At 44.7% G+C, this 27391-nt stretch overlaps 2 protein-coding genes across 4 annotated transcripts in view; one reads left to right on the plus strand and one right to left on the minus strand.

The window, feature by feature from the left end:
• The window catches only part of ACOT9 (acyl-CoA thioesterase 9), a 33249-nt gene extending 23222 nt beyond the window's left edge, over nucleotides 1-10027 (minus strand). Inside the window, exons 1-2 of one of the 3 annotated variants that reach the window (XM_060234078.1) lie at nucleotides 9739-10027; nucleotides 105-196 (exon numbers count right to left, since the gene is read on the minus strand). In XM_060234078.1, coding sequence (XP_060090061.1) covers nucleotides 105-196; nucleotides 9739-9752 — 106 coding nt within the window. In that variant the 5' untranslated portion in view covers nucleotides 9753-10027. Of the gene's footprint in view, nucleotides 1-104; nucleotides 197-9738 lie in introns of those variants that run through there. The other 2 variants (XM_060234077.1, XM_060234079.1) reach the window with 2 other exon arrangements.
• Nucleotides 10028-18375: 8348 nt separating this feature from the next.
• SAT1 (spermidine/spermine N1-acetyltransferase 1) lies at nucleotides 18376-23884 on the plus strand. The gene is made up of 6 exons (XM_060234085.1): nucleotides 18376-18746; nucleotides 19903-19954; nucleotides 20049-20132; nucleotides 21407-21508; nucleotides 21634-21674; nucleotides 23390-23884. Exons 1-6 carry the CDS (start codon nucleotides 18681-18683, stop codon nucleotides 23558-23560), a joined length of 516 nt encoding a protein of 171 aa, XP_060090068.1. The 5' UTR covers nucleotides 18376-18680; the 3' UTR covers nucleotides 23561-23884.
• The last annotated feature ends 3507 nt before the right edge of the window (nucleotides 23885-27391 follow it).

Raw genomic sequence — 27391 nt, forward strand, 5'->3', positions numbered from 1 at the left:
ACAAAACAAATCAATGAGAATAATAATGGCATTTTTGTTCTTCAGATAAATGGGCCAAGCTTTCTGATCACAGTATCCTAGTGTCTATAATCAAGTTACGTTACCTTCACGCATGTCAGGAAGAGGTTTCGAGTCACTAATTGTAGAAGTCAGCATCCTCATCAGGATAGGATGGGCCTTCCTTAATGAAAACCACCTACGTAATAAGAAGAATGCAACACTGATCAAAAGGAGCAGGTGAAGGGGGGAAGGAGACTCAGCAGTTCTCTACTAATAATGTGCAACCATGTTGCAGCCCACAATTTATGGACTGGCCAAACTTCCCACTCTCCTGGCACTTCTCAACCTGTGCAAAACTAAATTGTACACAGGTAACAGTGCTATCCTATAAAAGAATGATTCAGAAAGATGCTTTAAAGAAGAGAATGAGATTGCAGGCTTGAATAGGGATGCCAATGCCCAGTTGGGCGCAGGGGATCCTCCTGTTTGGAGGTCCTCCCCCTACTCCGGGGTTATCGGAAAGCTGGAGTGGGGGAGGGAAATGTCTGCTGGGCACTTCATTATACCCTATAGATTCCCATAGAGTATAATGGAGAATTGATCTGTAGGTATCAGGGGCTCTGGATGGACTGTTTTTTGAGGTAGAGGCACCAGATTTTCAGCATAGCATCGGGTGCCTCTCCACACAAAAACTTCCAAAACTCCCAGGTTTCAAAAAGATTGGATTGGGGGGTCTAATTCTATGAGCACCAAAAGAAGGTGACCCTATCCCTCATTATTTCCAAATGGAGGGAAGGCAATTAAAAGGTGTGCAATCCTTTTAAATGTGATGGCCAGGACTCCCTTCAAGTTCAATTGTGCTTGTTACAACCTTGCTTCTGGCTTTGACCCCAAAGTTTCCTGGCTCCACCCTCAAAGACCCCAGATATTTCTTGAGTTAGACCTGACAGCCCTACCTATACTACGATGTACTCTCTGTTGCTGTATGTATTGTTCTGTTATGGAATTTCTGCATTGTTTAACATATCATGCTAAAATTTACACTTTGTTTCAGCTTTGTATCAGAGCCTGGTGTAGGCCAGGATAGGGCAATTAATATGTTGTTGTTGTTAACAATAACCATCTTGTGTGTGGGTTTAACTTTTTGCAGGCTAGGTGGGAGATGACTATCAAACTTTAGGTAGACCCTGGTCTAGTCTCCTGCTCATCCCCCCTTCCTGTTTCCAACCACCAATCTGAAGAGAGGACAGGAAATCCATCAAGGTTATAAGGATATCTTCCTCAGAATGTTGCAAGAGGGAAAGCCACTTGCTGAGCGGGAAGTGTTGTATATATTATTGAGTTATTCGGCAGGAAGCCAGTTGGTATGTTGGAGTTTGCAAGAGACAGAGTTAAGGATAGTCCTGCTCCCGGGCCAGAGACGGTGGCCATTTTGGGGGGATATGTTTGACCAGCTTATCCCAGAGTAACAATGTACCTGCCCTGCATACCACCTAGATAGGGCATGAATTTAGAGAAGGGACAGAGATGATGCATTTTTGTTCACGTTATTTTATTTCTTCCATTCACTTCTGATGTGCCTGTATGTTTGAGTTTTAAATAAATCCTTTGATTGTTGACGGACTGAAGTCCCTCTATACCACATAGTTTCCCCCAAGCACTTGGAAATGCTAGGAATGGGTCAGGGAATCCCTAGGAAGGAGAAAAGTAGATAAATGGCAAGTTGACAAATGGCAAGTTGACAACAGGAGAGACCCAAAGATCCCTGGGAAACCTCAAGGTGGGTTCCTAGTGGCACCAGAGGGAGGTTAGGAGGCTGTCCTGTCTAACCAGAGCCCAAGACAGGGACAATGGCAGCAATGGCAGCAGCAATACCCAGCGCTTTGCGAGCGCCGGCTGTGGAGAGGGCAGCGTGCTTCCTCCTTGTCTGTCTGCCTGGCTCCACCTCTGATGCTTAAAGCAAGCGCTGGGATCGCTCCCTCCGCCCTCCGATCCCAGCGCTTGCTTTAAGCATCACAGCTGAAGCCAGGCACACAGGCAAGGAGGAAGCACCCGCCCCCTCCCCAAACCCAGCGCTTCGCGAGCGCCAGCTGTGGAGAGGGCAGCATGCAAGGCAAAGGTCAAGCATCACCTCTTTTGCCCACCCAAGACTTGGGCAGACGAAAGAGGCAGCTTGGCCTCACTCCAAGGCTGCCTCCCCTGCAAGGAAAGGCAGCCTCAGATGGAGATAGAGGTGCCACGATGCCTCTTTCACACACCCGGGATCCTAGCACCACCCCTGACAACAATGCAATAGCATCTTTTACATTACCAGGCAAACATAATAAAAAAGATGTTTTACATCAGGAGTGTCAAACGCAGCCCATGGGCTGTATCCAACCACACAGGACTGAAATCCAGCCCCCAAGCAGCTTTCTTTTCAGGGCTGCTGTTGCAGCAGCACCATAACTTGTTTTTTTCCCCAGCTCTCTCAGTAGCTTTTTGCTTTCAGCTTTCCTCCCTCTTTCTCTCAGACACACCCACACATAAACACACAGAGCTCTGTTCCTGCTTCCTGCAGGAGAGATACAAAGACTCTCTCACACACACACTTTCTGCTTCCTTCTCCCTGGCTGCTCCTCCTGTTTTGGGGAGGATGGAAGGGGGAGGAAAAAGAGGGGGGGGGAGTTGGAGTGAGTCCCATGGCAGGTTTAAGACCAACAACATTTTACTCCAGGTATAAGCTTTTGTGTTAAATAAACAAATATTGCAACAGAGCTAATGTTTTAAACATTTTTTAAGTTTTTAAAAAATCTTTGTGTTTGTCTGTTTTCTTTATAAAGTTTATACCTCTGCTACCTGGCATTACATATTATGACACACATGGCCCAGCCTGACAAGGTCTCATTTAAGTCAGAGCCTGCTCTCATAGCAAATAACTTCGACACCCCTGGTCTAAACAATGTGAGTACTACATCATCTGTATATAAACAGATTTTAGAGATCATATTCCCAAACCTAATACCAAAAATATTTATGTTGTTCCTGATTGCAATTGCTAGTAGTTTTACAGCCAAGAGAAACTTTGCAAGAATGTTTTATAAAATTCAGGAGTAACGTCATTTCTTCCATAGTAAATAGTGCTTCCAAAATATCTACATCCTGCTGCATTACCTTAGGAATCTTAACCCTCATGAGAATATCCTTAATAAACTTTATACTAGGTTGAGAACAGGTATAGAGTTCGTCAAGGATTTTAACTGCTATATTATATTTCTAGATTTTTAGAAATCTTTTGCCATTTATTTGGATTGATGTAATTAGATTATTTTGCTTTTCTATAAAACTCTTGCTGTTTAAATGGCTTATTCTCATATTCAGCATGTTTCTGTTTAATTGAATTTATCACTCTCAAGTTTATTAGTTCTTTTTAATTCTATCTGAGCTTTCAAATGTTCAATATTAGAGCCTGAGGATCCTTTCTTGATTTTGAATCAGTTCTTGAGATTGAATCTACCTTTTTAATCTTAGTTCTTTTGCTTTCCTATTTAAATCTGCAGCTTTACTTTTAAATATACCCATGATACAGGGTTTGAATATCCCCAGGATAATTGGTCAAGTTACTTCTGTGCTGCTATTTTTAAATCAGTAGTAGGTAAATTGCTCAGCATTACATTACGATACTGCACAACCAATGTGTTTTTTTTTAAAAGCAAGCCAAACTCGTGCCATCCAGAAGCCAAGGTAAAAATCACAAGTAAAGTGCACACTTTATTATTATTTAGAAAATTCCATTCAGAATTTGCACACTGTGGCTTCCTGTCTTTCCTAAGCTTGATTTGGGAATTATTTAAAAATGCTGCTAGCTACCAGTTTGGGGCAAGAAATTTCACTTGGTGTAAGAACACAACTTTCCTTCCACTGCCAACATCTGATCAAAGCCAAAAACAAAGGAAGAGGAGAGAATCTCAAGGTAGGCAATCAAGAGATGAATGATTCTTCATAGCAAGAAACAGTTCCTGCTTCAGCTGGCCTTTTTGCTCTGCCACCAAACCACTTTTTAAGTGTCTGTGAGATCATAAAGGCTGGACAATGTGGTGATTCTATAGTACTGATATCCAGAAAGACACCCCTGTACTGATTCCCAAGCCATGCACCCCTGAAATGTGATATTGCAATGTAACTCTAGAATATTAATATGACACAGCAATGCCTATTTGAATTGGAATGGTCTTTCTTGCACATAAGGGAGAAAAATCCAATTCCTTCTAGGCCTCAGGCAGGCTGGAATGATGTCAAGTCTGATTCACAGGCTGGACAGACATAGTGGCCAATGCTGAAAGCTTAAGAAGCATCCATCTTTCTGCTCCTGGAAATGAATATATGTTCTGTTATTCTTCAGGGCAAGACAGCAGAAAAACGAAGGCTAAAGGTTACGTGGTTATCTTGTTGTGAATATGTGGTATAACTGTAAACTGGTCTCGCATTTTTTGCCAGAGAACAAAGTTTCTATTTTTCTTTAATTATTGCTAAGGCTATCAAAGTCAACCAGGCTCCTGAACACTTGATGGATGCCTATCCATGTTTGACACTAAGGAAGAAATCTATCACTTTTGGGGAGCTTCAAAGGAATCAATTTGGAAAAACAGGGCCATAAAAAGTCATTTGGCCAGTGTAATTAAAATTCCTCCATTGGGGTATGGATCTATGACACAATGATCTTTGATTGGATATTCCACATATGACACCCAGATTTCCCATTGGTGTGACACTCTGCTTCCTCATTGAGTAACTGAATCGCTTGATGTGACGTAATTGACCCTAGAAAACAGGCAACCCCACCTGTCAGGTTAGAGAAGAGAGAAGGAAAGAAAAAAGGAAAAAAGAAAGGGAATTCCCCCATCCTCTCCTCTCTCCATCCCTTCCTACCCTCACCCCCCCTTCTTCTCAAGAGAAATCTCCCTCCAGAGGCCTTGTGTTTCCCCTGACTGAGCCTACCCTGCAATATCTAGGTGTTGTATAACCTCCCCACCATCCATACTTATTCAGCTAACCACTGTATTCCTCTTGTATGCTTGAAATTGTTTGATTGGGATGTAACTATTTGAAAACCTATACCTATAATAAAATCCATTATTAACCAAAGGATTTTCAGTGGTCTATCTACGTAGACATTGACAGAGATCCCTGCTCACCTTACCTCTCGTAGACTCACCATTTTGAGCTAAGAAATATTAATATTCCCCAATAAAAAGTTAGTTGAGGTGTAACAGTACAGGTCTGCTGCCAGCATGGGGGGTGGGGGAATAGACAGCATAGTATGTTGAGTATTATTTCAGATATTTGTGCACACTGTACGCTAAACCCATTTTAAGATACAAATTGAGTATCCTCCAGTTTGCTTGCATTGTAAGTGGCAGCTCCCCAAGTAAGTCATGGTTCCACCAGTGTTTTACAGAAAATACTTCCACAGTCCATGTCAACATTGTTTTGTACGCCACAGTAGTCTGCCAATATTATGTTAAGAGTACAACAAAATCAATTGCTAGAAGGCTTTTAGTTCTAATATGTGTATGTCCACAACCCAAATACTATCAGATGCTTAACTGAACTCCTGTTTATAAGAAATCAGAGCAACTGCCTCAACATGTTTACTCATAAATCGATCTCATTGATTTTAGTCACACTTCCAAACAACTGGACTACTGTTCTTGGTCAGTATAGAGCAGGGTTTCCCAAACTTTTCTTTCCCGTGGCCCGGTTATTTTTACATTTTTCCTTCATGGCCCTCTAAAATTTTGGGGTGGAGCCAGGAAATTTTGGGAGTAAAGCTGGGAGGCAGGAATCATGTAATTTCCTTTGGTATCACTTCCAGGTCAAGGGCCAAGTGATGTCACTTCTGGGACACACTGAACCAAAACTCCATCTTTTCCTGTGATGTCACTTTCAGGACACTCCCCCAAACCTGTCTCGTCTTCTGAAGTAACTTCGTTTTCAGAAAAATCTCTGAAACTCATGCTGAGGCAAAATGGGGGTGGAAAGTGGGCGGTCTGCAACTTTTTCATGCATTCCCAGGGTCCTCTCTTTCCACCCCCACACCTGCATGCACCTTTCTATTTGTGTGTTCTTCTCCAGTTTGTAAGCACTCCTAATGCCCATGTTCAGTTGCCTGCACCACCTACACACCCCTTCCTCAAAAGCACTGGCCAGTGTATACAGTTGGGAGTGAGGTTGCCATTGCCATCAGGAATGCCAGTACTGTGTACCATCCACACTGGGCCCAGGCAGCTGCTGTACCTCCAAATATGCTGACACATTTAGTAGGCCCTTCCTTCAGCTGCTACTACGGGAATACTGCCTCAAGTTACAACCAAGCTTGCTTGGTTTCAAGATAATCTTTTGACAGTTATTTTTCACTAGGAAATTGCTGTGAAAGGTAGCAGAGAATTGTACTGCAATTAATGAATTAGTTTCAAGTTATAAGAAGTTCACACAAGCTTTTCTGCAGTTATCCCAAAAAGGATCTTTATGAGGGGCTTGCAGCTTTTTACTGGCTGTGTTTCCCATGCCTTTAAAAGCAACCCGTTGTGCAGCTATTTAGCCAGTGAACTGCTTTCATCCTTTTTAATATCTACAGGAGTTTAATTTTGGTGTCAGACAGCTGTTAAAAGCAGGACCAGTAAAATGGTGCCAAGTTCATAGTACCATCACTTCCAGTGCTGTGGAGATATACAGCAGTAATCTCCAATAATCTCTTTCTGCCCCACACCTATTACTCTCACTCACTCACACAGAAATCTCATAGAAAGGCCCGCTGGCTACAACTGGGGGTGCCAACTTTTCATTGGCAGAGCTCCTATGTCTGCAACATGAACAGAAAAGTTTCATCCAGTAAATTTTATTTTTATTTTATTTTATTTAGTGGACTTATATCCCGCCCTTCTCACCGAAGTGTCTCAGGGAGGAAGGAAAGAAAAAAAAAGAGAAAGAATGAAATGGAAGGAAAGGAAAAGAAAAGAAAGACATGGAAAGAAAACATAAAAGCATAAGAGAAGCCATGTTGCATCAGGCCAGTGGACCATTCAGTCCAAAGTTCTCTCATACAATGCCCAAAAAGCACCATAATGTCCACCAGTGGGGCCAGGGCACTAGAAGCCCTCCCACTGTTGCTTCCCCCCGACTACCCAGCACCTAGAATACAGACAGAGCAACACTTGAAGAGAAAGAAGGGGACACAAAGAAAAAAAAGCCTTATTCACCATTTGATGACCCCAGCCAGCAACAATTCTGCCCAGGGGTCATTTGATAAAAAAAAAAATAGCTACTGAAATGCCCTTTCCCTGCCCCTCCCGGCTGAATAAAACATCGCCCCTTCTTTGCTGCTCAGGCCTCCCGAGGAAATCTCCCCAAAAGAAAATACTGCAAGACGCATGGAAGCTCATACACTTCATGGGTCTAAAGTGCCAGTGGACTCCAGCGTTTCTCTCAAACACTGGGAGGGGGGGAGAAGGAAGGAGAGGCAGCCCAGCTCCTCTCTGCACAACACAGAGATGGCGGAAGGAAGGAAGTCAAACAGAGCTCAGGCTTTGCAGCCTGTGTCAGTCTTCAAGGCTAGTTTTTCTCTGCACAACAGAGAGATGGAGGAAGGAAGGAAGCAGAGCAGAGGTCATGCTTTGCTGGGGGAGGGGCTAGCTTTGGCTTTTCTTGTGACCCAGTAACGAGGCTTCCATGGCCTGGTACCGGGTCACGACCCTGAAATGGGAAATACTGGTACAGAGTATTTAATGGAAGCTGTAAAAGGTAAGAAGGACTCCTTTAAGCGGTGGAAAGCTAGTCCAAGTTAAATTAATAAAAGGGAACACAGGCAATGGCAGATCAAATGCAAGACTGTGATCAGGCAGGCAAAAAGGGACTATGAGGAGCATATTGCAAAAAACATAAAGACCAACAATAAAAATGTATTCAAATATATTAGAAGCAGGAAACCAGCCAGGGAGGCAGTGGGGCCCTTGGATGTCCAAGGGGTCAAAGGATTACTGAAGGAGAATAGGGAAATGGCTGAGAAGCTAAATGAATTTTTTGCCTCCATCTTCACTGTGGAAGATGAGAAGTGTTTGCCTGCTCTGGAACCACTTCTATTGGAAGGGGTGTTGAAAGACCTGAGCCAGATTGAGGTGACAAGAGAGGAGGTCCTACAACTGATGGATGAATTAAAAACTAATAAGTCACCAGGTCCGGATGGCATACATCCAAGAGTTCTGAAAGAGTTGCTATTAGACTAACAACTAGGAAGCAGAGAGTGAGTATAAATGAGAAGTCTTCGCAGTGGAGGACGGTAAGCAGTGGGGTGTCGCAGGGCTCAGTACTGGGTCTCATGCTCTTTAACTTGTTCATTAATGATTTGGAGTTGGGAGTGAGCAGTGAAGTGACCAAGTTTGCAGATGACACTAAATTGTTCAGGGTGGTGAGAACCATAGAGGATAGTGAGGCACTCCAAAGGGATCTGTTGAGGCTGCGTGAGTGGGCGTCAATGTGGCAGATGAGGTTCATTGTGGCCAAGTGCAAAGTAATGCACATTGAGGCAAAGAATCCCAGCTACAAATACAAGTTAATGGGTTGTGAACTGGCAGAGACTGACCGAGAGATCTTGGGGTCGTGGTAGATAACTCACTGAAAATGTCAAAGTGTGCGATTGGAATAAAAAAGGCCAACGCAATGCTGGGAATTATTAGGAAGGAAATTGAAAACAAATCAGCCAGTATCATAATGCCCTGTATAAATCGATGGTGCGGTCTCATTTGGAATACTGTGTGCAATTCTGGTCACCGCACCTCAAAAAGGATATTATAGCACTGGAAAAAGTACAGAAAAGGGCAACTAGAATGATTACAGGTTTGGAACACTTTCCCTATGAAGAAAGGTTAAAACGCTTGGGGGTCTTTAGCTTGGAGAAACGTCAACTGTGGGGTGACATGATAGAGGTTTACAAGATTATGCATGGGATGGAGAAGGTAAAGAAAGAAGTACTTTTCTCCCTTTCTCACAATACAAGAACTTGTGGGCATTCAATGAAATTGCTGAGCAGTTTATATATATAAACTGCTTATATATATAAATTTTTGGCCACTGTGTGATACAGAGTGTTGGACCGGATGGGCCACTGGCCTGATCCAACATGGCTTCTCTTATGTTCTTGTTATGTTAATTAAAAATCTTTGGCAAAATGCAGAAGAGCTATTTGTTACAAGCTTTGGCAAAATGCAGAAGAGCTATTTGTTACAAGCAGGGTGGAACTTCCATTCCGGAATAAAGCCACACTCAGGCCCAAACCAATACATTTTTTCCCTTTTGGTTAGTTCTTAAATTCCCTCAGATCTCCGCATTCATTCTGCTACATCAGACTTTGTCCCTGTGGAATCCCGAGATTCCACAGCACTAACGTTCCCCTCCCTGTGAAGGGAAGGCCAGAACAAGGCGTGGAAGCGAAAGCTCCCCTCCGCTCCCGTGCCCTGTAGCGCGCAAAGAGGCGAGCCTACCACTGAAAAGAGGCCCGCTCGCTCCATGGTCCGCCTCCCTACACCTAGGCTTACGAGGCGCTGCTCGTACACGCCAGCAGCACGTCATACTGGCACTGGCCCCAGGAAACGTGTGATTGTCTGCCCGGGAGGCTCTTTTCGCGTTGTCGCCTTGTTTCCGCTGCGCCTCAATCCGGCGAATTTGGAAACTAATGAGTAGGCAGCCTGCCGGGAATACCCTTACCTGCGGCCCAACATTGTGCTCCGCTGCAAAACGCCTTGTGCAAACCTGCAAAACGGTTTTTGCAGTCGCCTCTGCTGCAACCGACTCTCCCCTGTCTCGTTAAGAAGCTGCAGCTGCCGCTGCCGTCAACCAGGAACCACGCCTGGGACAGGAACTCGGCCCTCCCCGCTGGACTGGCCCAGGCTGTCAAACTCTTCCAAAAACGCTTTATTTTTTTTCCCACTCGAGACACTCTACAACATGATTTCCTCCGGCGCACCCCTCTGCCACCAAGTGGTTGCTCCCAATACTTATCTCCCAACCGGTAGCTTGAACGTTTCCATTTAATAGGGAAGTAGAAGGTGTGCTTGTTACTTTCGTCCTTACCCACAGGCAGCTGACAGTGGCGGACTGGCCAGGGTGTCAGCTTGCCCGATGGCAAGTGGGCCCCCTTAAACTTTAGACAATATGTTAAAAATGTTAATGACCTTTTAGTAGCTTGAAAATATAATAGACGTTCCCAGGGCTTTTTTTTGAGCCAGGACACACAGGAATGCAGTTCTGACTAGCTTGCTGTCCAGCGATATGCGCATGAGTTCCTGCTAGGCTTTTTCTACAAAAAGAGCCTCGGATGTTCCAATAATATTATTGTAATGCAACTAAAATTTATGTTGTATTTAGGGTTGCCAGCCTCCAGTATCTACTGTATACTGCCAAAAATTTGTACAATATTCACACTGTAATCACATACATATACACACACACACACAAATTTAATCCACAAAAGTTTTAATTGTACCTTTTCCCCACTTATGTGTTTTTGAAATTTTTATTTTTTTAATCAAAATTAAATGATAGCCTTATAGTTGTGGGTGGACCCACTATGTCTCTTGGCAACCAATATTTTTAGACCCAGTCCGCTACTGGCAGCTGACAACTAGCTAAGGGGTGATAACCAGTTCAGGTTGTCAACGCTGGCTTGAGAAATTTGGGGTCAGTGCCTGGACGGAGCTTGAGGAGGGGAAGGAGCTCAGCAGGGATGTGATGCCCCAGAGTCAGCCTCCAAAGCTCCCTTTTCCTTCAGAGGGATTGATCTATGTAGTCAGCTGTTATTCTGAGGGAAGGGAATCTTTACCACCGGTCAATTTACTGTATTTGTTGATATATGCAGCTTTACCAGAGACCTGTTCACATGTTTTTATCTGAATGGAGAAGATAATACACATTGTATTTAATTTACATAACCATTAGGAAAAGAACCCAAGCAGCGTTTATGTGGGCCCAGTGTACACAAACACTCCATGCCATACCTAGACTTGACAGAAACATATGGGAGTGCAGACAGAGGGAAAGTTTGAGGAGCAGCTCTTTGCTGGGGAAGACACTTTTTGATGTGCACATAATACTTGGGAGAGGGGGAAAACACTTGGACGAAGAAGAGGAGACTTGCAGATGGTGCTTTTTTTGAGCAGGAACACACAGGAACACAGTTCCGACTGGCTTGGTGTCAGGGGTGTAGCCTAATATGCTAATGAGTTCCTGTTGGGCTTTTTCTACCACCACCACCCATGCTTGCGGGTAAGAAAAAAAGCACTTCTGAAGGAGAAGGTTAAACCATTGTTACATACTTGGGGAGGAGAAAAAGAGGGGGGAATTAAAAGTTATGGGGGAGGTTAATGTTTCTCTTTACAAAAACTGGCTGCTGCCATAGAGTATCTTGGAGCATGCTGAGAAATGAGTCTTACAGGGCCCAAGGAATGAGTATGTGGGGTTGAGCTGGTGGCAGAGAACATTCAGAACTCTGAATTTATTGAAATGTTTTCATTGATTGTGGAAACTAGCAGGTTTTAGCACTATCCCCCACTAGAAATAGATCTTCAAGTAAGTACCAGTACCAGATCTTCTGACCAAAAATCAAGCTCCCAGGGCAGATTTCAGTTCTGGAGGAGGGCCTGAGCCAGCCGCAGCCATGTATGGAATGCTATTTGTTCCAGGTGCTCTAACTCTGGTTCTGTTGAACATATGTAGCTGCCTTATACTGAATCAGACCTTTGGTCCATCAAAGTCAGTATTGTCTTCTCAAATTGGCAGCAGCTCTCCAGGGTCTCAAGCTGAGTTTTTTCACACCTATTTGCCTGGACCCTTTTTTGGAGATGCCAGGGATTGAACCTGGGACCTTCTGCTTCCCAAGCAGATGCTCTACCACTGAGCCACCGTCCCTCCCCAGTAAGGGGACTCCAGTAAATCTGGACATCCCATAGATTCAAAGAGATGCTTAAGGATATCTTTATGCAAAAGTATCTTCTATCACTTAGTTTGAATTCCCCCCTCATAGTAATGGGCCCAGATGCTGATTTCCTTAGCCCCTACCCTGATCGATTATCCCTATCTTCCCCTCCCTCCCACCACCCTGTGCCACCAAAAGCCTTCTGATGTGACTGGGAGTGACTCTTGAGTTTTCTTCCCTAACCATTCACACATTTTATCTCCACATCAGAGCCCAGCACAGGCAGCAGATAAGGACTGATACTGGGACTCTGGGAGAAGAAAGAAAATGTGGGAGTGGGAGTGTTCTAAAGGGAGGGTTGAAAGAGAGAAAAATCTCAGTAATTGTGTGGGTTGTGGGTTAGGTGGGTGGTCATGCAATTGCTAGTTAAAGTTGGTGGTGGAATAGAGAGCTGTCTGAGAAGAGGAAAGATGAAACAGGTGTACAGTTGCCAACCTCCTGGTGGGGCCTGGAGATCTCCCAGAATTGCAACTGATAATAAAGCAGAATTACAATTAGAGAGCAGAATTACAGCTGGTTACAGAGAACAGTTTCCCTGGTGAAAACAGCTTTAATGCATGATACATCTCTGAGGTCCCTCTCAGGGACAACGCATGGGAGTAGGTGAGGTAGGCAGCCGCCTGTGGCGCCACCTCACTGCAGGGGCAGGGGCCCCTCCCCCTCCCTGCTTGCACCGACTCTGATACTCTGCGTTCTTTCTTCGCTCCAATTGCTCAGAGCAAAGAAAGAAGGATTCAGCCCCTACCCAGCTCCCTCTGAAGCCAGAGAAGGCTGGGCAAGGGATAGGCCAAATGTTCTTTCTTCACTATGAACAATTGGAGCAAAGAAAGAAGGATGCGGCAGCTGCCCAGCCACTCCCTCTGAAGTGGGAGAAAGCTGGGCAAGGGGCAGATGGAGCATTCTCACTCCTCCCACCCCTTACCCAGCACTGCTCTGCTTCAGAGGGAGCTGGCTGGGCAGAGGCTGCCCATGTCCTTCTTACTTTGCTCCAAGCAATCAGCAAAGAAAGAAGGATGTGGGTAGCCGCTGCCCACCCAATTCCCTCTGAAGTGGGAGAGGGCTGGGAAAGGGGTGGGCTGAGTGTCTTTCTCAGCTCTGAGAAAGATCACTTGCACAAAGCACGTCATTGCGATGATGTCATTTCCAGGTGACATCATCATGCCCCACTTAGCGCACACAATTAGAGTCTGAGGCGGGGTTCAACAGCAGAACCCCTAGCGCCAGGGCTAATCCCTCTCCTCCCCAAATATCTTCCTCCCCAGGCTCTGCCCCCAAATCTCCAGGAATTTCCTAGCCTGGAAGCTGTTAGTAGGGGTGTGCAAAAAAAAAAAATCAGAAATAATATACGGGGCCAAAATATTCAGAATACCATATATTTCCGAATACCAGTACTCAGAATAGCTGTATATACTGGAGATATACGGCTGTTTCTGAATATACGGCCCCATTATACCCTATGGGCTATTGAAATCAATGGCAAAACAGGGTATATTGGAAGCCGCCTGGAGGGGAGAGGTTTAAGGGAGAGCCCCCAAATTTGCAGGGGACTCTCTCCTATGAACCCTCCAAGTTCCAAAAAGATTGGGCTAGGGATTCCCATTCCAGGGGCACCCAAAGAGGGTGCCCCATCCCACCATTATACCCTATGGGCCATTGAGATCAATGGCAACATAGGGCATAATCAGAGGCTACTGGGGGCAGGGGGTTTGAGGGAGAGCCCCCAAAACTGCAGGGAACCTGCAGGGGACTCTCCCCTACGAAACCCCCAAGTCCCAAAAAGATTGGGCCAGGGGGTCCTTTCTTTGGGCTCCCCAAAAGGCCCATTGCCACCAATTCTGGGGAAAGCCCAATTAGCCACTTCCTCCACTATAATTGCTGTGGAGAAAGTGGCTCTGCCCAGAGGGGGGTTTGAGGGAGAGGCCCCAAAACTGCAGGGCAGCTTCAGGGGTCTCCCCCACATGCAACCCTCCTGGCCCAAAAAGACTGCACCCATCTGTGGGCATCCCAAAAGGAACACTGCTCCCAATGGTGAGAAAAAACCAATTAGAGCCACTTCCCCCACTGTAATTATCGTGGGAAAAGTGGCTCTGGGGAGCAGGGGGTTTTGAGGAGAGACCCCCCAAACTGCTGTGCAGTTTCAGGGCACTGTCCCACACAAAACCCACAAGGCCAAAAACAAATTGGACCAGGGGGTCCAATTCCTGGGACACCCAAAGCCAAACCTAACTTCACACCAGAGAATCTCTATAGGACCCAAATGCACTACATCCATCTATCTACTCTATGAACCCTGCTGGCCTGGAACCAATATAAACCCAGTTGCCAACATCACTGCCACACAAAATACAATCTGCTCAAGGTATGCTCTGCAGACCTGGCTGCAGCAAACCCAGATGCCAGCTCTCCAGCCCTGCCCCAAACAACGCGGGGAGAGCTGGCCAAGCACAACAAGCATGCTGGTTCTGGGTCTCTCACCCAGGTGTCAGCTTCCCTGCCACGGAACTCGCAATCTACAAATGCCAGTTCTCCAGCCCTGCCCCAAACAATGCAGGGAGAGCGGGCCAAGCACAACAAGCACGCTGGTTCTAGGTCTCTCACCCAGATGCCAGCTTCCCTGCCACAGAACACACAATATACAGATGCCAGCTCTCCAGCCCTGCCCCAAACAACACAACTCTCAAACAAGAGAAGCGGTGGACCACACCTAGCACCACATCATTCTGTATCTGACACAAAGCAAGAAGCATTTAGACTTACCTTGAGTGATGGATGGTTGTCTGGTCCAGGCTCTTTAGCACTACCCGGGTGCACCACGAGGAGGCGAGCCAGAGTTCCACCCCAAATGAGGAAGATCACTGGGATTGTGTGAAAGGAAGGGAACCATTCCTTCTCTCTCAGCTCAGCAGCAACACACCAGCTATCACTGTCCCATTAGAGGGACTTCACGATTGGTATGGCAGCTGGCTGCCTGTCATCATCACTGGCACCTCCCTCTTCCCTCCTCCTGTCCCTGAAAAAAAAAACTGGGTTATCCTGGCTGGGCCTGTGGGTGCTGTCAGTTACAGTTGGGGGCTGCAATGGCCCTTTCAGTATTATTAGGCATGTGTGGATGGGGACTGGGGAAATTTGGATTGCTTTGCAGATTTTAATTCAGCATTCACTTTTGGTTTGGGGATGGATGAGGGGTGGGGGGGTGCACTGCCAATCAATTTGTGAGTGAGTTTTTGGGCTGTCTTTGGACTCTAGTCTATGTTTAGTGGAAGAGCATTTTACAACCACCTTCATTCACTCTCAAAGTCTACATTTGGGGAGCTGAAGAGAGGCACGTTGACCTTCAGGAAGACCAACCGCTCAACTGTTCAGGGTTGCAGGCGATTGCGATGTGGGCAGACAATGTCGCCCATATGCGAAAAGAGGCACTCACTCTGCACGCTCAGTGGACATGAGAGGAACACCTTGACCACGGAGGAGAGGGTCGGCCAGACCCCCTCCTTCATGACCCAGTAGTCCAAAGGAGACATTTCCTGTGACTTGTTGGGCTCCAAAAGATAGTACCTCATCATTGCAGCACCTGTCTCCACTCTCAGGGGCCTACCGCTCCCAGAGGGGCCAACGAGCTGCCTGATGAGTGTCATCTCGGCACTCTTCTTGGCGTGAGTCTGGTGGGAAACACTGCCTAGCCGGGGAGGTTGGGGATGAACAGCAGTGGAAGTGGCAGATGAGCTGCTTCCACCCCCCTCCTCCTCAGCTACCAGCACTGGGCCCGCCCTGACTCTGCAGCACTTGACCTTCTGGGAGAGCTCATCTTGCCAACAATCGAGCTCGTTGACCCGCTCAGTGCACTTAAGGCATAGGTCTAACATGGTTGCCATCATGTAGACCTTATCCTAGGTGAAAGTCTGAAAGTGGACCTCAAACCCTTCCTGCAGCCTAACAACCAGGGCGCTCGCCGCTGGAAGAAAGTCTGCACGGCCTTGAGCTGGCACTAGAGACAAGGCCAGGTCTTCATGGGCCATGTGGACAATGGGGACAACCAGTGCGATGCTCGCCGTGTCAGACGAGAGCATTTATGTGGGGGTCCTGAAGGGCCCAAGAACCTCCACAGTCTGAGAAATGACCACCCAATCCTCTTGGGTGAGACAGTTCTCATCCTTTGTCTCAAAGACAAAGGCATCTAGGGCTGCTCTCTGCTACACCATGCGCTCCATCATGGCACAGGTGGAGTTCCAGCGTGTGCTGACGTCACTGATCAGGCAGTGCCCTGGCACGTCTGTCAGTGTCTGTTTCTTACGCAACAGATACGAGTCTGTATTGCTGCGTGAGAAGTGACCCTTGATATGCGGACACTTCTGGAGCAGAAGTCGGTACTCATGGGTCACGGCTAGATACCGACGATCCTGGCTTTTCGTCTGGCCCAATGCATCCTTAACCATGAGGTGGAGAAGGTGGGCCACGCAAGGAAGGCGTTTTAGGCCCTGACGCTGGACAGCTGCCTTGATGTTGGAGCCACTGTCAGACACCACGAAGCCCATGGCGATGTCCCTGCTGCCTACCCAGCCCTCTAACTATTGTGAGAGGATGGCTCTGAGAGTGTCCGCCGTGTGTGTCACCTGCTTTGGTGTGCAGCAAGGCCCAGCAATAACCGGTCTGGCGGCCCTGACGCTGCCTGCTGCTACTGCCACCCCTACCCTGCAGCTCACTGGGTTGCCACCAATGCGCAGTCAGGGAGATATATCCCTCGAACGCATGTTGGGAGCTCCAGATATCTGAGGTGAAATGAACAGTCCCCCTGGCAGCACTGGACAAATGCTCCTTCACCACAGATCTGGTCGCCCTGAAAACAGATGGCACAATGGTCGTGCTAATGGTGGTTCTAACAGGAACTTTGTATCAGGGCACCAAGTACTCGAGCAACCCTAGCACCCCAGGATTCTCGACCACTGAAAATGGAAGTCCATGGGTGACCGACCTGGCAAGGTTCCAGGTGATTACCCTCCTGCCATACCTGATTCCTCCTCTTGGCACACAGGTGCCACCCCCACCAAACATCTCAGGCAGAGATGCCTGGCGTCCCTGCCCTATCGCGGAACTCTCCTGGAGAGCTCTGGAGGTAGTCGCGGTGGGACGGACCTCCTGGCTGGGTGGTGTTGGCCGCTTGGGCACCCCAGCACCAGCCTGCTTCTCCCCCTTAAGAAGCACCGCCTGGTGGTGCCTCTGCAGGTGGTTCCGCATCCCCCCCCCAGAGTCAGGTGGGCACGGTCCTGCCCACGACTGATCCGTGCCTTGCACAGCTGGCACTGCGCATAGCGTGGATCCTCCATAAGTCAGTAATGCTTCCAAACTTCGGAGGTGTATGGATGCCCAAGTTGAACAGCAGCTTGGTGTCCAGAGCCACCCTCTGTGAGGTGCTCGGGGCAGACACATCATGTCTCGGGGTGGCAAGAGGGGCTGGCCGCCGAGGGGGAAGTGGAGGTTCCAAACTACTCCAGTATATTCACATCTCATATCAAGCACAAATCTTCTATGGAGAAAAGTTACCAGCACTGGCGCTAGGGTGTTGGTGCTAGGCTGCCGCCTCAAGCAAGGTGCCCCTGCTCCTGACTTCCTGCCCCGCACGCACCCTTCCCCCCACCTGAGTGTGGTGGCTGAGGTCTGGAACACACCTGGAATGCACCCACCATCCCTGTCAGGAAGGGCCAGGCAGCTTCTCTCTTGCTGCCAGTCTGCCTCCCTCTCTCAGTGACAGCAGCAAGAAGAGGCTCCTTCAGCTGGCAGGAAGAGGTGAAGCAGTGGTGGGAAAAAGCCAAGAGCAATGAGGCCAGGTGGCCATGCCGCCAGCTGTTTTTATTTGCGAGCCAGAGAAGCCATGCTGGCAGCTCAGACTCCTGCAAAGGCTGCTTGGGGTGCCTGTAGGGAGAAGGAAGGGGCAGAAGAGGGTGCCCTGTGGGCCAGGTAGCCTCTAGGCAGCTGCCTACCTGGCCTACTCAGATGTGCTGAGCCTGAAAGTTACACTAACAGTTAACAAATAAGAAATACACAAAAATAAAGAGGATATATAGCCGTTATCAGAGAGAATGCAGATGTAAGGACTGAATGAGTTTAGCATATGTAATGAGATTTAAGAAAAAAAAGTATCCTTGTTGAGTCTGGAGAGGTGTTTGTTCTAAGTGTTGTAATAAGCTTCAGTTCTACTAAACAAAAAACGCCCAGTAATGGAGTTACATTTTTCTCTGCAGCAACACTTTTGTTCCATAAGGGGGCGGTGCCTTCATAGCCTGGTTTTACTTTTTGGCTCAAGCCTCGATGAGTCATAAAATTTTGCAGAACGTCGTTTCCTAGAATGGTGACGCCATCGACGGGGGGCGGAGAGCGGAGAGGAGACAAGTAGATAGCCATATTATCATTGGCTGGAAGGCTAGCCTGACGGAGTTGCACACTGGCTTATAAATAGAGGCTGTTTTGCTAGCGCTTTCGCAGAAGCAGTAGGAGGTGAAGTGTGGTTGTTCGTGCGCTGTTTCTTTCGTCTTGCCGCTGGGGGATGCTTGCAGCCTGACTGTGCCTGTGCCACCGACGCCAACGCCGCGCCCGGGACACGAATGAAGAAACTGCTTCTCCTGCTCTTCAATTATCGGGGACTCACGCGAGGGGGGGGACGCAGGGGGAAACGCCGGCGAAAATGGCCACGTTCCATATACGTGCTGCGCGGTCCGAAGACTGTGGCGATCTGCTGCGCCTCATAAAGGTATATTATTGTTTTGGGTAAACTCGGTGAGGCTGCCCGACGGGCACATGCGCGCAGCTCAAAATGCTGAAAACAGACTTAATAAAATAGACGTTATTTCCTTTTGCCTCCTGTTTTTAAGGTTCTGAAAAGGCAGGAACATTTTGAGAAACAAAAAAGATATAGGTGGCTTTATCTGAGAGGGGGCGGGAATCTCTGAAGGAAAGGAGAGCTGGAAGCTGTGGATTGGGAAGGACTGAACAGAGCTATATGAAACGGATGTACTTACGGGCACCTAAGTTTAGTTTAAAACCACAGATGATCAAGACCATAAAAGGAAGAGGTTTGAGGCTTCTAGTTGATCTTGTTTTCCCTGCCTGAGCCGCCATCTGCTATAATTGGATAGTGAACAACTCTAAAATCTTCCCAGGTTTAGCCAGAGCGAGCATTCCCACCCTCCAGCCTCTCACAGATGTTTGTCATTCTTAGTGGAAGCTTTGTGTTCTCTACCTTTTCAGGGGATCTTCTCCACACACACACAAACACCTTTGTATATATAGCTTAAGGTAAAATAAATTTCCTTGGGTGGCATGTTTTGCTATTTTTGTAGTGGAGCAGTTCACCCCCTGCAGATACCTTTGCCCTCTCAAGTCAACAAAACATCTCATATACCCCTCCCTCCTCTTGTGCAACAGGCTGTATAATCTCTGCCCTGTGTACAAGGAAGTGACCTTAAAAAAAAAAGTGAAGAGATTCAACTGCTGTAACTTACATGTCCTGTGATTATATATCCCTATTCTTGGAAACACAAGCAAAGTGATTGCACTGTCTATTTAAATTATCAACAATTCCTTTTTTATTTAAGATGTTCCTGATGTCCAATTTAAGCCTTATTTATGTAATGTAAATTACTTAGATGAATGATTGTCCATTCTGTTCTTCCTGACATTGAATATGTCTGAAAAGGTAACAGATCCATGCTACTAAATTCTACATCTTGACTTGAAAGTAAATTACACTGCTGGGTATGTGATGGAAAGCACTAGTTGATGGATAAATGGATAGAAAACTTTCCCATCTTTGTAAACAGCTGGCCAGGGTTGACAAAGCAGAAGTACAAAGCTCAAAATAAGGAGCTAGTGCAGTGAGACATTAACCTGACTTTCTTTTTCAACAGGAACTTGCTAAATATGAAGAGATGGAAGATCAAGTAGTGCTGACTGAAAAAGGTAATATTGTAAATTATCCTAACAGTAACCTCACAACAGATTAATCAGATTACAAAAAAAAGATACTGAGATTTTATTTACTGCTATTTTGTAGATCTCCTTGAGGATGGCTTTGGTGAACACCCTTTCTACCACTGTCTTGTTGCAGAAGTGCCAAAAGAACACTGTACACCTGAAGGTGAAGCTTGAACTCTTATTTGGTTTATTAGAAAAATAATACTACTTGCAGAATATCTGTATGGTTCTAGCAACAAATTACAGCAAAAATCAGTATTAAAACTAAACTTGTTGAAATAAGGAAATTGTAGCTTTTCAATTAATTGTTCTGTTACCTTCAAGTCCATGGAAGACCAGGTATAATGGGGAAAATATACTGTAATACCACTTTGTTACATGGTTGTTCTTGTTTGACCCTAATTTATCAATATGTAATCCTGTTGAATCACATGTTTTCTTCAATTTGTCCCCAATCTTCAGGTTACAGTCTCTAGCTTCGCCATGTACATGGCCCTTCCGTGTACATGGATGGGCGGGGAGGTAACTAAAAGATCCGTTACACAATAAAGTAGATGATCATGATAAATGAGGTAAGGTCTCCAGGGACAAATATTATTCCCAAACGTCTACCTCACAAAGAAAAAAGACAGAGAAAAGGCATACAAAAAACTCGGTAGATCAGAAATCCTGTATTTAACTCTGCTCCTAAGAACACATGTAACCTATGGATATAATACAGATTTGGAGTTCTACATTTTGACTGGGATGTTGTCGGAAAAAGATTACCAGTTGCAGTAATCTCTTTCTTTCCCAGTGGAAGAGTAGAATGTGAAAGCGATAAACAAGAAGGAACCTGAATGCAATTGACTGAAGAGTAAAAGCTTGTGTATGAATGGCTGCATTGTGAACAACTGGCCATAAATTAATGTAGAAGACAATGTGCAGATGTGTTCACTTTGGGAGTTCTGTGTTCATTATTTTAAAGGAATCAGAGTTGAGATGACTGCCACAATATTCTGATCTGCCGTGTAACTTTTTAAAGTCTTACTTATATTTCGTCAGGCCAGTAAATCATACAGAATATCTCTACCAAAAAACTGTAATTGTGAAGTAACGGTTGACTGCCAAGTATTGCAGTGGTGTGACCATGTAGGTATCTACAGGAGCAGCATTCAGTTGATTACCCCCCATAACTGTAATGTTGGCTTTGAGGATTTTGAAACATTCCAAGATAATTTTTACTTGTTAAGAATCCCTACTCATTTTGCAGCACTACTGTTCTTTTAGACAGTACATTATGTTCTCACATTGACCAGTGGCAGTATAATAGGTTAATTTTGCATGTACATAGAAACCGTTGTGACATTTATGCATGTAAGATATGAGAGCTACTAACTCTTTTCTTCCTGATGACATTTCAATTTGTGGTAAAGTAACTATAATCTTTCATTACAGGATATGGAATCGTGGGCTTTGCAATGTATTACTTCACTTATGACCCATGGATTGGAAAACTGTTGTATCTTGAAGACTTCTTTGTGATGAATGAGTTCAGAGGTATCATTTATCCTTAAATTTGAAGACTTCTTTGTGATTTAGTTCAGAGGTATTATTTTGCTTTAAACTATACCAGATGCACCAACTAATCCAAAATCTTAACAATTTTTAAAAATTATTTTTAGGTTTGGGCATTGGTTCTGAAATTCTAAAGATATTGAGTCAGGTAAGCAGACCTCTTTCAGAATGCAGAGTTTTGTTTTCTAAAACAGTTAAGCCAAGTCAATTAGTTATCACAATCTCTGTGTAGTTTGCAAGTTAATAAGTACAGATTTTGCAGTACCCATAATCATGCAGTTGACAAATCAAGCCATGATAATAATCATAAAAAGATACTTCCATAGCTGCAGGAAATAGTTTAATGAAATGCAAAAGAGATCCAACATTCTCCCACAGAGCAGGTAATACATTGCGAGGAAGGCATTCTGTGAAAACACGGAGATCTATGGTTGTGTGTGTTTAAACTGTTTCTCTCACCTAAACTGTTTCTCTGACACTCCCTGAAGTTGTAGCATTGTGTTCTTCAGTATGATTCGCATTCTCCATCCAATCCACATTAGTGGGTTCCCCCACTAATGGAGTATTCAGATAGATAATTGGAAAAGAACAGCCAAAAACAACAACCAAGGACTAATGTCAAATCAGAGAGTCTCTTCAGTAGAAGAAACTGAAGGGAGGGGGTGGAATTGTTCCAAGCCCAGCAAAACCAGGGCATGTACATAAAGCCCCACAGAACCAGTGTCACTGTGACAATGCCAGCTCATCAAATCCAAGCAAGGGGGAGTTACAAGTCCAACATAGCCAACACATTTACAGAGTGCCCAGCAGAACCAGTGCATATATAAGTACCCAAGAAGGTGCCCCCATCCTCCATTATTTGTAATTGAGGGAGAAAAAGCATTTAAGGGAAGGCACTCAGTTTTGCTGGGCACTAGTACATTGCACTGGTTCTGATGGGCACTCTGTACATGCACTGGCTGTGAAAGGCTTTAAAACAACTTCCTTGGATCTGTTCCGCTGGCATTGCCACAGTGATACTGGTCCTACTACAGAGACTCTCTGGTTTGACATCAGTCCATGCTTTTTTGCTGTTTTTTCCTCCATTAGAAATTCTTTGGGGACCCCCAGTCCAGTCTTTTTGAAACTTGGGAGTGTCTTTTGAGTAGAGGCACCAGAAACTACACTGAAAATTTGGTGGCTCTGCTTCAAAAAACAGACCCCCCCCCACATACCTCCGGATAGATTCCCCATTATAGCCTTATGGGGATCATGGACTATAATGGTCCCTATAGGCTATAATAGAGCCAAAGGCATTTAAAAGAGTCACAGATGCTTTAAATGCATTTGTGAAGTTGCAGCTTCACCCAGAACAGCATTTAAAGGGTGTGCACTATCTTTAAACTCTGTTTAACTTGCGGCTGTCCTGTTTTCCTGGATAATCCCAGTTTCTCCCAGGATTATCCAGGCTTTGCTCAGTGCACTCACTCATCTATATCTGGCTGAAAAAACAGCCAATAAATACCAATAAAGTATTTTCTGGCTATTTTTTTTTTTTTTGCTTGCCTAGAATGCCCACCTCTAATCTACAGTGAATGCCCACCCCTAATCTACAGTGATACTATATTTTCAGTTGTGTACATTTATATTCCCCTTTTTAAAAAGCTTTCATAGTTGATATTGCAAAGGAGTCAAGAACCAAGCATTTTTTTAAAATTTTCTGAAGAACCTTGAATGCGTGATTTGAGAGGTTTAGTACAACTATTTAGTATGGAAAATAAATAGTTGATAGCAAGGATTCAGTGAGGTAACAGAACTGCTGACACCCATGCCAGCAGATAAGAGAATTATCTCCAGTTTCCATGTTCTGTTTTCTTTCTCTAGACGGCTGTCAAATGTCGTTGCAGCAGCATGCACTTCTTAGTGGCAGAGTGGAATGAGCCTTCCATCAGGTTCTACAAGAGACGAGGAGCTTCTGACCTGTCATCTGAGGAGGGCTGGAGACTCTTCAAAATAGATAAGGAGTACTTGATGAAGATGGCAACTGAAGAGTGAGGGCTTTTGCCTGGCCAGTAACAAATTCTATCCAATAATCTTTGTGTTCTTCCTGCCTTGCTTTTCATACACTTTGTAATTCAAAAGCTTTAATTACCAGTGGTTTTGTTGCATAGATATGATTGGAGTTCTGTGACCCCAGTCCTACAGGTAGCAACAGTTGTGGTGTCAGTTATTTGTCTCTATCCTTCATCAGTGCACTTGTCATCCTAAAATGTATATTGTATAAAACTTCATTCTTGTAAGTGTTGTTCAAATGTGTACAATGTACACACTGGTAGGGTTTTTAATTATTTGCATTCATAAATAAATTGTTTCCATTGGTGTGGGTTTGTGTGTGGACATTCTTACAGGCTTTCTGCTGCATGTACTTGCTTTTTGTTAGTCTGCAAGTGGAGTTGCATGGAGATGATTAGGAGGGCTCCTGTTCTTTCCAGCCTTTGTTCTAGATTGCCACCCCTGTTACTTACCTCTTTGTTCTGCTATTTCTCTTTGTCCTTCCTTGTTGTGGTAAATACTTAGAACATCTAGGTTAGTTAGTTTCTCTGGGCTGGGTTCATCTGAATCAAGGTGGTGCCACCTTAGAGGGATTAAACCAGCCCCATTAACCTGGTGCTTCTCTTAAAGGATCTTCAAGCTAGGCAGCAAAGTGAATAAGAGATTACAGTACAGAAAGGGAAGTTTCCCCCCAAACTCAGTTGTTTTGCATATAGATTGTTCTGATTCCGTTGCAGCTGGCTGGCACAAGACAACAGGAAGACAAGGCAATGGCATGCAGCCTTCTTTTACCCAGCCCCCACCCTACTTACCCAGTGCACAAAGTTTGAACAATTTGAACTTCTCCTTATCCTATCAGACCTGCAGAAAGACAAAGTTTGCTTTCCTCTTGGAAATTAGGTCTTGGCATTATTTTGATATACACTGAGCAAGCTCAGAGCATGACAAAGTGTTGGGTACTGGAAATCATATAGAGAATACTTTGCATATTCAGATATCTTTGCAGTTTCCAGTGTTTGCATTTGCATCAAGTCTTGAAAAAGAGGTTCTTGTTTTTCTCATTGTGCATATTGGAAGCTAAGGCTTAAAACATTGATTTCTCCAAAACCACACAATGGGTAGCAATGAGACTTAAAGCCACAGAGTGGGAGGGAGAGGTAAAACTCTGTCAAGATCTGATCTCTAAACCATAACTATAAGATAATGACCAAGACTATCTGTTCACCTTGCCTGCCATGCAGATAATGCATTTCAGGGACAACACAGATCATACATTTTACATAAGGAAGAGATCCTGGGCTGTCTAAGCCCCTTGTGCCCACACTTAGCCTTGTTACTTGCCCTTCAAAGTAATCCAGTTTGACAGGGATCACTAAAGGCCAAATGATTGGCTTACTGTATATCTTTGGGAAGAGGTGGTAGGAAGAAGGGATTTCCTTTGTCTAAGATACTTTCCATATCCTTGGTTGTATGCTATAGCACCTAACTCAAGAGCACAGGAGATGGCAATTGGTAGTAACCAACAGATTAGTTTTAACAGTACAAAAATTAAGCACTACAAAAAGGAGTTTGGCTTCTACGTGCCACTTAGCAGACTCTAGGTTAATTACATTTTCAAGCTAAAGGTGTATATATGAGTGCATACAACTTAATGGAGACTTGTAGCTATACATGGGCAAAGAAGCAATCTATGCTAGATAATAGGCTGCAAAACATAGAAGGATCTATAATTACTGTTATGTAATATCTTTCTATTTGATTCCTGTGCATAGCCAAATTAGTTTCTGCATAAGTGTGTGGTTCAGACGTCATTGAAAAGGATGCAGGAAGTCTTACATAAAATATAGATGGAAAGATCATGACTATTTGCTTGGATGGGACTAATGAATAGCACATTATAAAAGCATCTAAAACAGCAAATTGACATGAGCAACTAATAATTTCTTAAGAGTTGTAAAATATACACAAAAGCTTGTTCAGTGAAAATGGCAAGTTAAGCCCTTTAAAAGACAGCACTTCTCTTTATAAAGCACATTGCTGAACACAAAGGCTCAGCCATAGAACTTGAATCCCCTGAAGCATCAAATGCTGAAAGACAGCAGAATCTTGGGTTTAGACTGACCACAATCAGAAGAATAGAAAGCCTCATGTTTTCTTCAGCCTATGTGACTGACCTGCAGAAAATTGCACAAAATGTGCATTCGTTTGGGGTGGTACTATATCCAACAGAAAACACCCCTTGGTTCACTTAATTTTATCCCCACCCATCCCTGACTCTGAATGCATCACAGACCAATTGCATTTATAAAAGGACGCTTGGGCACCATGAAAAAGTCCATATAATAAGTTACACCACCAAAGGGAATCCGGTTCTTCTGGGTTGGGGTGTATGTACTAAATTTAATCATTAATCTTGGGCCTTCTGAACAGTCAGGTGACCTAATTTATAAGTGGCAAGCCTTTTCCTTGAAAATTGAACTTTACCTGAAAGTTTCATAGCATGAGCTATACAGTCTGATTGAAGGAGAAACTAGATACACCAAAAACTACGTCTACTTTGATATAGTACCACCCCAAACCAATGCACATGTCTACCTACTAAACAAACCAAAAAGGAAAGCCAACTACAAGCTGAATCTACAGTCTCCTGTAGATTCATCCACACTTGTCTTTATGCTCTGCTCAGCAGCAGTAACGAACCTGCCTTTTTAAACAGAAGACTTAATAGCACAGATGTGTGACATCTTTAACTTAGCTGCTGCTGACATTTCACATGCTCTGGCAAGACTTCCAACAAAATGCCTGGAACCAACACCCCCCACCACTCATTTGTTGTAACCAGAGAATGACACCCATGACATGAAAAATGTGTTTTAGATTCCTCAATAATGTAAGCATATTGCTCAGATTTTTCCTTGATTTGAGTCATTAGAGCGTTCATTCATTTGCACATAGAAAGCACATTTTTCAAGCATTGCAGCAGCAGACATGGCCATGTAATTGAGTTTTTAAAAATCCAAACCCGCTTGTATTAGCTTATTCAGAAAGCACAGTGCATGTGCAGACAACCCAGGAAGAAAAGCTCATTTGCATTTGCTCACCCCCAGCCCACCAATCCTGTCCTCCAGGCATTTACTATCAATTAATAAAATGGCAGCAACTTCTTTTTCTGGACAATCATTACAAGAGGAAAATCATTGCAGCAGTATTAGCTCCTCCCTTCACCTTGCATGCCACCACTGCCTCAACTAGAATTGGGGGGGGGGGGGACAGCATATGATAGGGGCCCTGATTTGACCATGGTGGTTGCAGGTGCCAACATCTTTTCTATTATCACCTAGAGCAGTATTCAGTCCGTCCCCCCCCCAAAAAAAAATAATTAAAAGCTCAGAAACGTACTGTTCAACTCTCTGTGTTTATTATATGTTGTAAGCATATATAAACTACAGCGGATTTTATTGGTTGACAACAGATGACAAATATAGTTTTATTGAATGGAAATTGTATCTATTCTAGTTGCCAACAGAAGAATTCTAGTCTGATTTAAACATGAATTATGGCTTTTCTTTATAATTGCTATGACAACTGTTTTCCAATTCTCCACATTGTTCTGCCCCTCTAGTTCTGTGGTTCTCATGCAGCATTGTAAGACAGAAATAAACAGTTTACAGGACTTCTGCCTCCAGTTCCTAAGTGGGTCACATGGCTGCCTTATGCAGGGTATGGTGGTAGAGGATACAAGGTTGAAGTGCATCATCTTATTAGCCGACTTAAGAAATCATTTTAACTCACAAGCTGATAAGCAGAAGTCACATCGAAAAAGAAGTCTCTTGA

The sequence above is a fragment of the Heteronotia binoei genome, chromosome 3 (genome assembly GCF_032191835.1).
Source record: "Heteronotia binoei isolate CCM8104 ecotype False Entrance Well chromosome 3, APGP_CSIRO_Hbin_v1, whole genome shotgun sequence".
Lineage (NCBI taxonomy): Eukaryota > Metazoa > Chordata > Lepidosauria > Squamata > Gekkonidae > Heteronotia > Heteronotia binoei.

Bases quoted from the DNA above. Each gene is read 5' to 3' on its own strand.
- SAT1 (XM_060234085.1), top strand. From the start codon at position 18,681: ATGGCCACGTTCCATATACGTGCTGCGCGGTCCGAAGACTGTGGCGAT. The intron at 21,509-21,633 runs GTATCATTTATC...AATTATTTTTAG, and splicing joins TGTGATGAATGAGTTCAGAG to GTTTGGGCATTGGTTCTGAA. The intron at 21,675-23,389 runs GTAAGCAGACCT...TTCTTTCTCTAG, and splicing joins TTCTAAAGATATTGAGTCAG to ACGGCTGTCAAATGTCGTTG.